At 39.3% G+C, this 17383-nt stretch overlaps 1 protein-coding gene across 1 annotated transcript in view; it reads right to left on the bottom strand.

Moving 5' to 3' along the window:
• The window catches only part of GLRB (glycine receptor beta), a gene marked incomplete at both ends in the record, with an annotated part of 45662 nt that overhangs the window by 5047 nt on the left and 23232 nt on the right, over positions 1-17383 (bottom strand). The window contains 4 exons of the mRNA XM_084263479.1: positions 5363-5655; positions 11478-11630; positions 14733-14873; positions 16783-16865. Coding sequence (XP_084119605.1) covers positions 5363-5655; positions 11478-11630; positions 14733-14873; positions 16783-16865 — 670 coding nt within the window. The remainder of the gene's footprint in view (positions 1-5362; positions 5656-11477; positions 11631-14732; positions 14874-16782; positions 16866-17383) is intronic.

Raw genomic sequence — 17383 nt, 5'->3', positions numbered from 1 at the left:
CTCACAGCCCCCAGAATACCAGGCCTCGACCAAATTTGTTTTGTGCAAATAGAATAAAGATCCCATTCAACTGGCTGCTCATCCTCTGATCAAGTCCTCTTTATCCGGCAGGATGAGGTGTTACATAAAATGCCATCATTTTGGATTCAAGGAGTCTTGAGAGCAGAAATGTATTGTCCATAATTTCTAGCAACGCTTCGAACACGCCGCTGCGCTGGCAGCCTCTCAAGCTCAGCACGCGTCCCTCAGGCTGAAGTGCCTCCCTCCTGTAATGCAGCATTCTCTGCCCTACGCAGCACCTCTTCTCTGACATAAAATCATTTCTTCTCCTGCACCCAACCTCTTTTGGCAAGCAGATCTGTCACTAGTGCTGCCAGTTGTATAAGAGTCTACCCTACAAGTTGAAGGAGTAGTTCTAGCAAACTCTCTCATTAATCTTTCTTCCTCTTGTTTTGTGCTCTTCTCTCGCTCTTGCCGTAATGACAGATCATCAATAAAGTCATGATTGTTTAGCATTAGCATGTATTCAGACTGAGTATGTTTTCTGGTGCAGCTCAGCAAGAATTTGCTATCACGTTCCAAATATTATGTCCCTTCCCAGTTCTCGCTGCCCCACTCTCTGCGAAGGGCAGTGCAAAAGGTGTTACACAGAAAACATCACAGAATCACAGCATAGCTGAGCTTGCCAGGGACCTCTGAAGATCATCTAGTCCAACCTCTGCTCAAAGCAGTTTGCTCGAGGCATTTTTACAGTCATGTTCTGAATTATCTTCAAGGGTGGATACGTGAGTCACTAGAGCAGAAAGTACCTACCCTGTACCTGAAATGCTGTCAGGAGCTATTAAAACAGATTGCAGCCTGTGGTTTTGCGTACAAGATAAAATGTAAACTGGGTTTCTGGTGGTTCTACAAGAAAAATCAGAATCTGGAGAGCCACTCGAGGGGAAAAGACAATATGGAAGATCAGGTCACAACAGAACACCAGCAGTGTTTAGGTATATTATAGATCAGCAGAGATGAACATAACCCATACAGGTTTCAAAGCCTAGATGTGGCTCTGACAAGATAAGGAGAGGAACAGCACCACTTCTCTTTAAAAATAACTGGGTTTAGAGCTATTACCACCACTTGCATAGCCCAATTCATCACCCACCAGAGCCATTCTTTCAGCAAATGTTCTCTCCAGTCATCAGCAGTGGGGGGCAGCTTCTATAAATGGGCTTGACGAAAAGGTGACTTTTCAAATTGAGGGGTGTTGTTATAGTTAACAGTGCAATCTCTCCCTGTAATCACACCACCAGTGGAAGCAAAAAGAAACTGATTCATCTTCAGAACATTTCCCCTGTTGCTTGTTTTTCTCACTGTATGATGTTACATTGCTAGGAAACATGCAAACTCCTACTGAGGATTCCCAATAAAAAGCCAGTGCCAGCAGTTACCACCAGGTTGCATAATTTTCTCCTCTGCTTAGAACAGCCTCTACTTGCAGCCGCTATGAGCTAAGGGAGCCAAACTGCTCTCTCTCGTGGCTTCCTGCCTGTAAATGCACAGCCACTGCCGCTCCTAGCAAACACAGCAGAAGAGCTGATGTTTAATTCCCTCTTTTTAATACAGATTCAGGTTGATCCTGCCAGATGGACCACTTGACTTTAATCAGTCATAATGATAAAACTGTGGGCCTAAATTGGCACTGACATTTCAAGGGGTTTTGTTGGAGGGGGCATGAGTCATAAAGCACGGACTCGGGGGGCTGGCGTTATGCTGGCAACATACAGGTTTTACATCAGCCAGTACCCAGCATTCAGTGGAGAGGAGAAGTAGCTATACATCCATGGAAGGCTTTCTCCATCTTTGGCTGATTCTCAGATTGTGAGCATTTTCTTCATCCCACTGTTGGTGACAATTGGTTGTGATCACTGACTTTACTGGCACAATAGTGCTTTCCACTGAAAACTTCCAGGTGGACCCTTATGGGTTCTGCTACAGGGGATCTCTTCTCACTTTCACTTATGAATGGAATCAAGCTTTCAGTTTTAAGGATATACTGAAAAGTTTATCTCTTTAGCCAATTCCTTGTAATAAAAAATGAACAATAGCACCTTGTATTTTTAAGTACAATCATGTGCTTTTGTTATGGCTTGTTTTTTATTAATATCAATCATGCCAAGTTTCCAGACCAGGTGCTGTTTGCATCTTTCATAAAGTTGTTCCATGAGGGCTAGAACCAGGTTTGCCTGTCTACTCCACTTGCTTCCAGGTGCTCCCTCCAATCCTCCCCATGCCTGGGAGCTTCCAATCCCAACAATCGCGTTCTACCAGCCCCTTTCCCAAACCTCCTGCAGAGACATCACTGCTGCAATGCTACATGGCTGTGAGAGGCAGCAAGAGCACACCTTGCTGCTTGGGGAACACTGGGAAACTGTTTGGTATTGAGATCAGGGGCATTCTGAAGTGAAATAAAGGAAATTCTCTTTTTACACATGACTCCCCTCTAATAACCCACAGATATGCATCAGAACCATTCATTTAGTGTCTCATCATAAAGAAGTCTTTCATTTAAGCTGGAGAAACATTTATAAATGCAATTATTCATGCTCTCTGTTTCTCCCCACTTGGGAGTCTTCTGCATCTAGGTCTTTCCTGGTGGCTTTATCTTTGAACCCCCTCTGGTCTATCCACAGCTTCAAGCTTAGCTATGGTGAAATTTCCAACTATGCCCTCAGTCACTTTTGCCTTAGTATCACCTCCTATGTGGAAAGAGAACATCCTTAAACATTTCTATAGGATGCACACTCATGCCAGGGATGCAGTTCCAAGATGTCCTCCTTTTCTCCTAAATGTCCTTCCAGACATTTAGCATAGTATGTGCTCTCTCCTCACATAATCCCACACAACCCTGAAGAGAAACAGTTCCCAAAGTTCTGGAATAGTACTCTGGCCTCTCTTTGTTTCATGTTCTTTATACCTTTCAACATACAGGTTTTTTCCATTGCTTTGTTCTTTAATGTTTCCCTCCCTTGCATATTTGACATGCACAAATGCATTCTCTACTTCATCATTACTGGGCCTGTAGTAGAAGCAATTCAAATTTTTGAGGCAAGCCTAGTTTTGGATTAGGAGCCAGAGCTACCAAAAGATTTAGACCTGTTCTAGGAGATTTAGGAGTTTGGAACAGGCTTCTCTTGGGCTGAGAGTTTTCTAAGTGCTCCTACATGGTAGCTGCTTCAGAGAGGGAGTTTTCAACCAAGCAGCTCCATAGCACACAAATACACAGAATCTAGCATCATGGTCCTACCACATTCTGATGTCAAATGATTCATCAGTATGGGACCTTTTTCTATCTCAGCCTGGTGACCCAGAAATGACCAGTCCAGGACACCCTTCCTCAGGTGGGCTGTATTTCAAAGCAGGTGGCTTGATACAAGCTGGATCATTAGCCATGAGGGGAGGTAACCACTCAGCCACATGAATAACTTTCACAGCACTGAATATGTATTTCCAATATAACTTGGTAAACAAGATTGGAATTCTCTGTATAAAGATCATCAGAAGCTACACATGCCCATGACTCCATATAGATCCAACACACACAGTATTGCTGCAAAGATTATAGAAACTGGAGCATCAAAGATCTCTGATAACAAATTTGTAAGCCCCTGAAAAGTGCAGGTCAAACATGAGATGCTGGAGCTGACATTACAAGGTCATAGAGGGGATACACTGCAAGATCTTGGAGGGCACACTGTGGTCTGAATCCTAAAAACCTACTGCTAGACACCATTTGTGGGGACTGTTGCCTTATTTTTTTGTTCAATGACTCCCCTTCCTCTTAAATCTTAAAATACACTGGACACCCAAACTGGGCTACTTGAAAATAGTTATTAAAAAATGAAAGGATAGCATCACTGATTAAATCATTTTATTCTCCTTAGGGCCATGAAAATGGCACCTTAAAGGGTGTACACACTAAGGAGAGTCAGTAATTTAGCAGTTTGGTTTTGTTCATACTACTAAAAAAACGTATTTTTTGTTAATCTTTTCATTGATCAAGTTGTAGACTTACACTTGTTATACAAAATAGTAGTAAATTTATGCTGCTCTGCTGGACTATCGCAACTATTTTGCCACAAGAAACATCAGAATTTGGGACCTGCAAATTGTTGAACACAAAACTATCACATTAAGTTCAGAGGAAGCAAAACTGTAGTAAGCCACCTCTCTTTCTTTCTACTCAGTTCCCACATTGCCTGGGCTTGGGGAACTGCTTGTGACACAAGTCAAAGTAGACATGAGGTTGCTCTAAGCTGAGCCTGGTTGCCTGCCTCAACAGTTCCCAGTAGACTCTTCTAGCAGATGAGAATTATGGTACTCAAGTGCACCACTCTCCAATATCTGCAGCTCCTCTGGACTGGGGCTAATTAGTTATGGGGCAATGCCAGCTTAATGCTAGGACAGGGTTTCTGCTATTCTGGCACAAACTACTCCCTCCTTAAAGAAGCTTTACAGTCACCAAAATTATCACTTGGATCTGTCCTGATGACCTTATTTACATGTCCAAATTGTTGAGTCATTGAAAACAATAAGTTTGTTTTTCATATATTATAGCGTAACGTATTTTCTTCTGTAGCATAAATGTCATTTAAGTATCACTCAGAAAAGGGGGCAGTTGGCTTGGGATGTCTGATAACTCCTGGAGCACAAAAGGGGAGGGATACAACACCAGGAACATCATCATATAGAACTTGGGCCTGTACATCATATCTTATATGTACATTTATAAGATGTACACCTTATCTTTCTCCATATAATGAGATCTGACTGATTTACCCATAATCTCTACCTGGCAACATAAGAAATGCAGAAATTGTTTGACAGACAAACAGACCTGTCTTTTGTTTACAAATGGCATGACTTCTGGATGCCTGGCTTCAGAGATGCTTGCCATGCAATGCGGTGCAGCTGTGGCCATCCCAGGGAAAGCAATGAGAGGGCTGTTATTTGAGTACGCTCTCAGCAAACACTGACCGAGAGCCCCGTCCTCTGAATAGCTACGGCTTGACAGCTGCTATTTATTATGAGAAAAATAGCAACTGCAAAGCTGCCTGCTCCTTTATTTACCTGAAGCTCAGCAGCAACCATGGTGCTAGGATATTAAAAGACAAATTTTTCATTTAGGACTTCTGACCCCAAATCACTAGGGACCAATTGGTCGGACTGCTAGCCATTAATTACCGGGATGTTTTTAATGTCTTGGCCACTTCTAAGAGAAAGCCCTACCCAAAACCATTATGATAGTATATTCCTGGAACTGCATTAACAGAGGATAATGCTGATTCTGTGTACGCTGCCTCATGGCTCCTACCTGTAAAGTGCTGATGTGGACAGGAGTCCCTGTGCCATTCACAGTGTTCTTCTTGGCAGCGTTCCCGCCCTTCCCTTCCGCTTGCTCTGCCTTGGCAATCTTTGCTTTCTCGGCTTCGATTCTCTTTGGATTGTTTAGCATCACCTGCACCACCGCGTACTCCACCAGGGATGCAAACCCAAAGAGAAGGCAGACGATCAGCCAGACATCTAAGGCCTTCACATAAGACACTTTGGGAAGTTCAGCAGCAAGAGTGGTACATTCAGATGCCAAGCTGAGCACTGAGAAAATACCTACGGGAAGAAAAACAATATACTGATCAGTGAAAACTCACCCTTATGGATGATGGCTGTGCTCTTCCTCTGAAACAGGTAACACTGAATGATGTCTTGGAACAGTCAATGGCACCTCACAATGCAGCCGGTGTATTTTGCAGCAGGTAGACAACGGGCACATGCCTTCATTTAATGAACAAGTTAAGCTGAATACTCCTGTAGGATCCTGCAGTTAGTGAGGACTTATTAATAATGAATACCTTCATTTTATAAATGGAGAAAGAAATAAGTGAGGCTAAACTGGTTGAGATGGTTTTCCTGCTTCACTACACAACTGGGAAATGGGCTTTCCAGAGACTTATCCTACAACATGCATCTAAGTCTGGCAAGGAGGAAGAGAAATATGTGATACTTAAATCAAAAGACTCCATGTCCTTTAAATTAGACTTGAACAGGTACTGTTGTCCCAGAAATAGGAATTCTGCTATGGCAGGGGCAATTCTCTGAATGAACTGTCCACAAGTGCAATAAACAGAACTTGGGTAAAAGGGACGTTTTTGCTGAAGAGCAGAAAAAGCACTGTCAGCACATTAAAAAGCCTGTGTTCTCAATTCACTGTGAAGATGAAAACACTGAGGTGACCAAGGGTCTACAATTATTCCCTATTTCTGCTTCTAGGATCTAGAGGAAGCCTTCTAGATAAAGGGCTTTTCAGGAAGCCCTTATAATGAAAAAAAAGAAGTCTGCGAAGGCTGTTGAAAGGTCACACTCACCATCAAACTAGGTTTGAACAAGCACTGCTCCTTACAAGGCTTCCAAATGTCACCACCAACATAGGGCTCGCATTGCAAGAGGCAGAATACAAGCCTGACCTCAAAGAGGCTCCTATGAAATGGCAAAAGAAGCATGCACAGCTAGCTACATTTGGAAATAGCTAACTTTAGAAATGGCTGTCATGCGGGGAAAACACTTTTCACCCTCCCAATTCAGAATGTCCCATTTTGGTTTTGTGGACACTAATGATACAAATCTTTAGATGTGAGCAGGTGGCTTCATCATATGTCTATAGAAAATGTTGGCCAAAAGGAGATACTCAGTCTTAAACATGTTTGTTTCTTATGTTGGTCATGTGTGCCATCCAGAGCATGAAAAAAATTCCAATTCATAGAGAGCTCATTTTCTTCAGTTCTGTTAGAAGTAACTGAGGATGTGAAATGTTCATAAACCTGGAAGTATCTGTATTGGCCTATGAGAGTATTAAATTCTAGTTGATCATAAATAATACAATTATTTTGCTGCTGTTCCCATTCGGATTTCAGTAAGATTGATATCATAATTTATTAGGTATTAATCTCAAATGGGAAACTTACTAGCTGCTAAAACACTGAAGAGAAACTATAAAGAAATTATTACAGTTATACGATTTCAAAATAAACTTACAGCCTTTTATTTTGAAACGTGCAATAACACCATACCACTGCAAAGACGGATTTTTTTTTGTCCACTGGGATAACAGAATGGCCAGAGGTGCTATGTCAGATCATAATGACATGGCAAATACTGAACAAAAAGACTTCAGTGTCCACTCTGGCTTATTTTTGGAAGCATTCAAGTATAAACATGCCGATAAGGATAGAAGGCATAGAATAGTCTCCTTTTTAATAAATTTGTTTTCACTGACCAACACCAGCTGTCTTGGGCTGAACGCTAATTATGGATCTTAATGAACTGCAACAACAAGTACAAATCAGGCTGTATTGCCTCTTTAGATACAAAGAATACCTCTGTGTGCGCTCAGCTTTCTGTTTGTTCTCTATCAGCATACAGTATCAAGTACCATGCTGTGTCTGTGCTAGACATCTGAAAGGCAGCCTCACCCTTATCCTGAATAACCAAGTTAGCTAATGATATGGACAGGCTCAGTATTTTGGATATTGTAATTTTTTTCATACTAACTTTAAAAATATTTACTATCTTAATATGCAAATATTATTATCATGCCTGGCGCTTAAAACATTTGTACAACCATTTTGTAGAGCTTAAAATACTACATCTTACAATCCTGGGTTATATTCTACAAAAGTAACTTCTAAATTCTACCAGATGGAAATATTTTAGTGGTGCTTTCATCAATTTGTTCAGTAGAGCAACTGAGGCCATGGTGACTTGCTGGCAATTTCCATTTGCCTAGATTCCTAGAATGGAAAGTTCATTCTCAGAATCTGAGAAGCTTCTAGGTTTTCAAGGTAACAATAAAGTGAGCTAGAAGCACAGAAACATTCTATTAAGCAGCTGTTTGCTGCCAGATCAGAGTTGGCATGGCCTTGGAGGCCCTAGTGTCAGAGCTGTAGTTTGCACCTCTGGCAGCAACTGCATTCGGTGCCTCCCTAACACAGTCCAAAACCTAAGGCTCAAACTGAGTGAGGACAATGAATAAATAAACTGCAAGATTACTTATTTGAAAAAAAATTAAATTTCCCTTTTCTTATCAGGGAGCACTAAAGAGAAGGGACAGAGCTCTTAACACTGGCAAAGCAAAGGGAAAACTGGCATTTCTAGGAAATACCTCTGCATTTTCATCCCTAGTGTGGCATCCCTTTCGGTGGCATAGTTTAGCTTATCAGGAAGATTAGTTATCTCCCAGCCTAAAGCACGATTATACAGAGCTACTGTTTTCAAAATACTGCCTAAGGTTACATGTGGGTAATACCAGGAAGGGCCAATCCAGCAAAGCACTTCAGCACCTGCTGCAAGATAACTAAATCTCCCTTTTTGGAATCCATCAAATGTACTGGCCTCAGCAATATCTCCTGGCAGTGAATTCCAGAAGTTAATTATATGTTGTACAAAACAGTATTTTCAGGTTTATATTACTGCTTTAAAACTGTCTGGCTTAATCTCACTAATATTATTGAATAAGGTAGTACCCTGTCTTCCTTTCCTTACAATTTATCTCTAATATATTCTCTTCTCTCATTAAACTTCATAAACTAAATGATACACTCCTGCCAATGCTTCTTCATCCTACAGTTCTAACATGTATCTTTACATCTTCCTCTGAGACCCTACGTTTGTTACAGTTTTGTAAAATGAAATGACTAGAACTAAGACAGATGTACGGAGTGATGGGTTGGGGGCATACCTGGCCTCAGATCTAGCTGTCCTTTGTACATGTGGAATACATACACCACTACCCCAAGCCTTTAGTCACCCTACTGCACCCCACCCAGGCTCTGGACTGATGCCACTTGCCGGGCTGCTGTGCGGAGACAGAAGTCGGACGTCCCCCAGATCACTACAGCTCCAGGGAAGATCTTACTCCTTTTGAGGATCAGTGAAGGCAGGAAGTTTTTTAACAGATGCTGGCCCACCACCCACCAGCAAAGAGCTGTAGAGCCCTGTGTTGGGCTGATTAAAAGGTGAACCATCAGCATCTAATTAGGAAGAAGCATTCAGTCTTCACGTCCCTACAGCTGACCAGGTACTAGCCCTTTGTGGACTTCCCTACCACCAGATGATCTAACCAGGTGAAATGTTGTAGGGCTTGCAACTTACTTTGTTCCTACATGGATAAAGGTTTTTTTTTTTTGTTCTCCCTGAACATTAATCAGCCTACAAAAGCATATTCTGCTTACTGGTTTTAAATGTACCTTGTATTCCTTTCTGGGTTGCCCAGCCGTGGGAAGCAGTAGCCCACTCTACTTAATTCTAAGGATGACTCTATTAAGATACTCATAAGCTAATCTGAAATAGATTCTCAGCTGATGAGATCTGCGTCTACATTGAGAGTGCAGCAGCCATTGGTAACACTGCTTTGGGATTAGATACCATGCACTTGACACAAAAATGTTTATCTTGTTAGATTTCAAGGTCAGCTATGGTGGAGGATGTAGCTAGAATAGTTGCAAACTGGAGAAACATAAAACTTACCCCAGTGACAGTGCTATCACCTTGTGCTACTAAATACTGACTCATGAGTAAAGGATGGTCAGATTTAGTGCGTTTCGCTTCTCTGGAGAGTCAGGAAAAGTCACTTAACCAGGCCAACGATCAGTATCTTTGAAAATGCATTAGTTCAGAAATGCTAATACATCAAAGGAGCCAATAAACACTTAAAATAAATTAAAGCAAATAAACATAAATAAGCATGCATTTTTAGTCACAAAGACATCCATGCTACATAAATCAGCACTATACCTCTTATAAGGCATTTAATATATAATTAATAAGCCTGACTGGTCAGCTATTTAAAGGATTATAAAAGTAGAAATACAGCTCAGGTTTTGATCACACAGGTACTCACTACGTGAAAGATAATTCCAGTTCTCGTTTCTATCTTTTTAATTCAAGACATGCTACATTTTCCCCATTTTTTTTTCTTAAATGTCTGATGCTTTACCTTATGGAATGCATCCTTGCTATTTTTCAAGGTAAGAGATTACATTTGTCACTTGCTATCAAACTGGTATAAATTGTGACTCCTCCCAAAGTAACTATTCATATTTTTAAAGGTCAAGAAAAATAAAGCTGATTTGTATTCTAAAACAGACCCCTAGGAAAAAAAAGATCAAGTTACATTTAATTAGAGCAAGGTGACTCAGAAGGCAAACGTAGCACTCCAGACATGGTTCTCCAAAATTTCCACAGCTCTTCGTTTGCTTTGCCCACCATAGCACTGGAGGATGAAAAAGGCATGGCAGGTCACCTGAGATGGGAGCAGTGGGGCTTGAGCCAGGGGGTACTTGGGTACCTTTTCTCCTAACAAAACTCAGCAGGCACTCTTCCCACCCCAGTGGGCTCTTACCTAGGGATTTCTGCTACCCACTGCTGCAAGACTCTACCAATCACAGACAGGGACTGGTATAGTGGCACAGCTGCTTCTGATTCCAGGGGTCTCCAGTGCTTACCTACACACCTGAGGCTGCACAGGACTCATGTCCTGTGGGGTTGAAGATGTTCAAGTGAAGTAAGAGGTTTCTGAGGAAGGTGGGGGGCTGGAGGGAGTCTGCAACTGCACATCCCTCGCATACTGAAAACAGTTGTGCTGAACCTCCTATGACATGGAAAAGATTTGGGAAATAAGGGGTGGTGGAAAGCCAGGGAAAAGAGGAGCATGGGGAGGCCAGAGCATGAGACAGATACCTCATGGCATGGCAACAGGAATCCAAATGGGTGAACTGTAAGGATGCAAGACCCTGCCTCTGCATTTGGAATCAGCACATGTGGCCACTCCAGAGTGAGAGTCCCACATACAATCCAACTTGTCAAGATAATCACTGTTTTGATTAACTCTGTGTCCTACTATCTCAAAAAAAATGAAGGGCCTGCCTACTGAATTGTGCTGGGAGGCATGAAAGCATAAGCCTGAAGTACTCTTATGAACTGAGTCTCTAATGAAATAAAACCTATCAGGTAACAAGGATGTGGATTCTCTTCCAGACATCATTCTGTTTCTATTACTCTTCAGAAAAACTGCTCCAAGAGACAGCCTTATTCATCTTCCTGCTTTCTTCCTGATGATTCAGATGTTAAAATTCCTACAAATGCATATTGCCACAGTGTCTGCAGCTTCACCCATACGTGGGTAAGATCAGATTTGTCTGGGTTGAGAGGAGCAGAGACAGTGGGCTTGTCATGTAAGTGATGGAACCATTATCAAGTGAAGTCTCAACGTGGAGGTGGATTTTACAGGACTAGAAGTGAGGAGGTTTCAGTGAAAATGATGAGTGGATAATGGAAGTGAAGTTGCTTTCAGTGTCCAATGTCATGTTGTCAAAGCAACTGAGAATGGCTCAATGGCGTTAAAGTGGATTTTGACAGGACGTGTAAACGCAGGTTACCCAGTGGGACTCTTGCAGCACTTGCATCAGGATTGATCCAAAATGACAGCCAGGATAGAACAACAATTAGCAGTGTAGGAGCATAAACACCCATCATGTAAAATCCAACTTGTCTTCTTAAAGTGAAGATTACTTCTACACAAGTGTAATAACCTTTAAAGAAATAAATGTATTAATGTAATGCAATGTGCTCTGCAGGTCAAGCTCTTCAGATGTGTATCTTCTAGGCCATTTTCAATTTAATTTAAGAATGAAAGTTCAATGCTTTGATTTCCTTTATAAAGGCAAAGATTTCAATTTGAAAAAAAAAAAAAGAAAAAAAGATTCAAAACACAGAACTATATAACAACCAAGTGTGGTCTGGCACGTGGTACTCCCTGTGCTCCATAAGGCACACTCCATCTTTTAACAGAGCATCAGTCACAGGCACTTAAGTGACTCTCATCTTGATGCTGGCTTCAGGATGCAGTTCAGATAAAACCAATGGGGGCTAGCTGTCATACTGGCCTAAGCTCATCTGAAAATCCTACTTAGCATTAATTTGTGCAAAAGACAGAATTAAAAAATATTACTGTAAAAGTTTCAGAATGAAAAAAGGGAATCTGAATGTGACTTTACGCAGAGATTCCCCCAATACTGACAGATGGTACAGGTAACTTCAAAGGTTTGTACAGACTTTTTAAAAAAGACTCTAAAACCACTGTAACTTTTGAAAACAAGGAATACCGCCTCAATTAAATAGGATTGAAATCACCCAACCATTTACGAAATCTGTTAATATGAAATAAAAAAAAATAAAGCTGCAGATACTAGAGGTTTTGCTGGATAGATGGATCAGGAAGTCTGAAAAGCAGAAATCAAATTCTTTACATACTTCCACTCACCTAGCAGGACCCAGCATTTTAAAGTTAAAATTAAGAGAATAAAATTGTAAAAAATGACTTAAACTATTCTATCACAAAGAAAAGGCATTCGTATGTTATATTACAGCAATTTCAAAATTCAGATTAGTCTATCTCTATAAATAAAGTCTGTCAGTTGGTTTAGGAGATAGAATATGAGAAAACTGTATGTATTTATCTTCTATATTTTATTAGTTAAGTGCTATAAGCATGGTAAGACATCTTAAAAATGCTGCTTGGGCATACAATAAACAAAACAATAATTAAGGAAAAATTTCCTTGTGTAGAATTCTCTATACAGTATTTCATAGTTAATTCTATTCTCTTTAAAAGATCTGTTGTTTGACAAATTTCCCCTCTATAATTTCTGAACTGTTTCTAGATACTTTTAGGTTTTATTTTCAAATGAGGGATGATCTTCAAAATCATTATTTGTTTGCTTTACACCAGAAATGCATTCTGTGGGGCTTTGTATCATCTTTCATCACGCAGAGAATAGTATTTAGTGCCTTCACCGTTCAGGCTCTGAGGAGCTTTTTGGATCCGTCACACATTTTGATAAATATAGAACAGGCAATTTTCAAATTCAAATACTCGACTTATTGCCACAAGTCACCCCAAATAAGTAGGTATGGTAAAACATCATCTGATGTAAATAGGCAGTAAAGATTAAGTTCTTTGCAACTGGCAAGAATCTCCTACATAAGCCATAATTTTGAAAATTTGCTTGTGCATGCAACACTGCCTCTTGATTACCTGAAAAAAATCCTTAACTGAATTAATGTTAACTATGTGTGCAAAACCTGCTTTTTTAAATACCTTCATTATAAGAATTTAGAGTAAATCAAACAACTACTGATTACTGAAAACAACATTTAAAAATACTTCAGGGAACTCAAATATTCCATTCACATTAATGAAGTATTAATTTCAGTCTTGATTATGAGATTAATATGGACGATCTTAATTTTCAAACAAGAATGATTTGTCATAGAACAATTATAAAAGCTTTAAAAAAATACAGGTTGTCGCTCCACCCACTTTGACAGGTCTCTCATATTCTTTGTTTGATGTTCCATTCACATACATACATAGAAAATGCGACCATTTTACTGGGAATTTTGCCCAGTGACATTTCATCTTGTGGTCACAAGGTGCTGGAACTGTAGAGAACACTACTGATTTTCTTTCCTATTTAATACTAAAGTGTACGATTCTTGGATTGTTTTTCTTTAAGGTACCTAAAAATATGGGTCCTAAGTAAACATTTATCATATCCAGACTTAGATTAGAATCCCATCACTGACAGTTGACTGTTTTTTTCACAAATACAGAGTTTTCCTGAGGGGAGCTAGTTTCATATTATTTACAAACATGCAATACTGAATTACGTAGTTAGGCTAAGGACTCACCCATTTTACAGTTACAAAAAATAAACCTCATTTCAATTTTCATTACCTTTTTCAAGATAAATTCCCTAACACTGAAATTAACTAAGGTGACTTGGGATCTAGTTCAGAACAATTGCAAGTAACAGACCCTTGCCTTCAGCTGAACAGTCAATGAGAAACTTACAGATTATCCTCACAAACTACAGCGTCACAGCCATCCTCATTCAGTTGTAACGGGAGGTTTGTTCATATGATGCAAGAGCACTGACTAAAATACACCCTGCTGACTTCTGTTGTAGGAAGTCTTGCAGTCACCACAATATGTGAGTAAATTTGTGTATAATTATAGGAAGGAATCAATCAAGGTAGAAAAGATAAACCATTAGGAGCCAGAGTACAGAAACCATTGGATAAATTTGTGCCCACTATGAAAATACTCATGGGACTGAATAAATACAGGGCTGAGGACTGTAACCAGCTTTCTGTGATGACACACTTTCCAGAACACTTAAAGAGAAAGGAAGAATCTGCAGGGTGAAGCATCTACAGTTACACTCCAATACTACCCACTTCTGGAATAAAAGTCAAGCCAGAAAAACAAAATTATCTGACTTTACTGCAACTGGCACAATTCTACATGAACATCTTATTAGAAAAGCTGGGCATTTACAAGCATAAAAAAGTGTTAGGACTATAAAAAGAAAATCAGTAAGATCGGAAGAGATTTAAGCAAAACCAAGTAAAACATTTCATCTCATCTTCAACCTAGATGTTTCTGTATTTGAATTAGTTTGGAGTAATTATATCTGATAGTTACTATTATATAAACTACTGATTTGTTAGAAGTTATCTATTTTCTCCCATAGACTGTAAGAAATTAACTGAAGTATTAACAATAACCTTAACCAGTAATCAAAGGAAGTTTACAGTTATTTACCAAGAAAATCGCTTGAATTCCCTACCTGTGCCTTTATAATACTTGGTACAGTTACCATATTCAATGTCCTCCTTTTTAATATCGAACTGAGGCAGAGCAATTTTCTCTAGCTGAACAGGATCTCCAGACTGCCAGATAAACCGCAGGTCATCAGTTGTATAACCAACTAGGAGAACAAAATAGCAGCAGTCATTTAAAGAACTGTCTCGGAGTAAACTCTGAAAGAAAATCTGGCATGCATTTATCATGTTTCTCTCACTCCTTTCTATTTCCTGGTCAAAGAATTAAATACAAAAATGAAATAATACAGAAATGGATTTTTATATAGGCCTAATTTAAGACTTGACAGGTGGAACATTACATTGCTGGCAATATTACACTGATTAAGAGGCTTTTGTTGCAGTACTTACTGTTTAAGCAGAGAAAGCAAAGCCCTATTCTCCACAGCTTTGGACCCTCCGTATTCACTCACAGTCTACTTCAGTGAAGCATGAAAAACACACTGAACTTTAACATCACTCACAAGTCCTAGTGACTTCAAAAGAATTTAACAAGTCAATTACTGTGATGAATCTTGGCTTTTGTGTAAAACAACCTTTCTGCTTAGTCGTTCAGATTAAAGGCCATGATTCCTGAAAGCATTGACATTCAGGAAATACTTGACCAAGAATTTAAGTAGATGTGCAGTCCTACTGAAATCAGTTCAGTGTCTTCATGATCTCCTGAGTACAGACAGACCTTGGCATGCATCTGAGTGTCTAAACCATGATACGTACATCACCACCAAATGAAGAGGCAGGGAAAGTTAAGCTCACAATATTCAAGCATAAAGCAATACCAATGCAGTCATAATCATGACTTTACAAGCCATTTTTTCTGCTACCTTCTCTTTATTAAGGATTAACTCGATTCAAACAGAGATAATATGTGTTAAATGGGAACAGAAATGGGGGAACATAAAAAACATAGAGTCAGAATGCAGCATTTTGCAATTCAAAGCCTCTGAAAAATGTTTAAATTCTTCTTCTTTTTCTGGAGGCATTAGACAGATTATTTTTTAAATCTTTGAAAAACAGCTGTGATTAAAAAAGGCAAACTGTTCGTAAACTAACTCCTTTAAGATTCACAACAACTTAATAAAAATCATGTCTCCAAGTCCATGATGGAAGATAATATTAAAAAAAACCCAGTTGTTCTAATGCTTTCTTCATAAAATCAATCTCATGCCCTTGCAACATACAGCAAATCACAGATTTGCCAGATCCTTTACGAGAACATCTACTGAAAAGTGAAGATTTTGTCTATAGGGAACTGGGGATTATAACTGCAGGTATGAGAACATCTTAGTACAAACTGGTGGCCTCTTTTGTTTTGGAAACCTGGCAATTAGAAACAAAAACGTATTTGAAAATAACTTAAGTAGAATAAAACTGCCAATGGCTATCAGGGAAAGTAAGCTTACTGCTGGAACTAGAGGGACAAACTGGAGGTCATGGGCACCATTCTTATTTCTGACAAGTGAATTAGAAGGTAGAAGAAAGTTGAGTGCACACTGTCGTTCCAAAGGACCAATTTCCTCCTTAATTTGAGTATATCAGCTTAGCATGGAGAGAGACAATAAGGTTATTTAAAAGTTATTAAGAATTATTTTAGGAGTAGTTCTTCCCTGAATAACTATAAATTTCAATGCTTGTAAAGCACCCTAAACTGAGAAAGCTTGAGTAAACTTCCATTAATATTACTGTCTATTTCCAGTGTAACAAAGTTTGTGGAAGTTAAAATTACCTGGGGAAAACATTGATTCTTTTATTTCTTTCCATTTCATTAAGTTTATTGTAAGTATTTTTCTAAAACCCATCAGTTGTCATTACGTTTGATAGCAAAAGCTAAATATAAAGTGTGTGGTGCCATAACTGATAGAGACATTTTTGGTAGGGAAATGTATGTTGGTAGGAATATTCATTTCTAGATTCATTAAAAATGCTGACATGAACAGTACAGAATTGATTATTTTTCTGTTTGATTCTCAGACATGCATTAAAGGCAACTGTTTTTATGCAAACTGATTTACATACAGCTTTCCAGTTGCATCTTGCAGCGCTGTGTATCCATAGGAAACAAGGTCAAGTCCAAAGGGCATGACAGAGTAATAGACAATCTGAAAATACAGAAATGGAATTTGGAAACTGCATGAGCTCCCATGTAAGCATTAGTCTGCAGTTAGAAAAAAAATCATAGGTATTTGAATTGCAGTTTCTAAAACAGCAGAAAAAAATAATTGAAGTTATAATAAGTAGCAGTTTGAAATTGAGTTATCTCTAGTAGTCTGAGAATAAAATCTTACAGAGTTTTAAACATACAGTAATTCACAAATTAGAGACCTACTGGTACATGAAAAAATACATACAGATCATCAGAATAACCAAACCAAATGTCCAGAAAAATGAGTCCTCTCTCCAGCAGTCACCAATGACACTCTTGAAGAAGAGTATGAGACTAGAGCAATCAGGAAATTATATTTTGTCAGATATCCAGCAGCCTCCTGAAAGCTGCACCTCAGGGACTTCCTAAACCAGAAGTGGTGTTTCAGTTCTTACGTGACCTAGACATAATTGTTTTTCACTCCAAGAAACTGCTTTGCTTCCAGTTGCTTTCTGGAAAATGTGTAAACTTTCA

The sequence above is a fragment of the Gallinula chloropus genome (assembly GCF_964237585.1).
Source record: "Gallinula chloropus genome assembly, chromosome: 4".
NCBI classification, from domain to species: domain Eukaryota; kingdom Metazoa; phylum Chordata; class Aves; order Gruiformes; family Rallidae; genus Gallinula; species Gallinula chloropus.
Note: the sequence above shows the minus strand (reverse complement) of the source record. Positions and strands in the feature narration are given on the sequence as shown.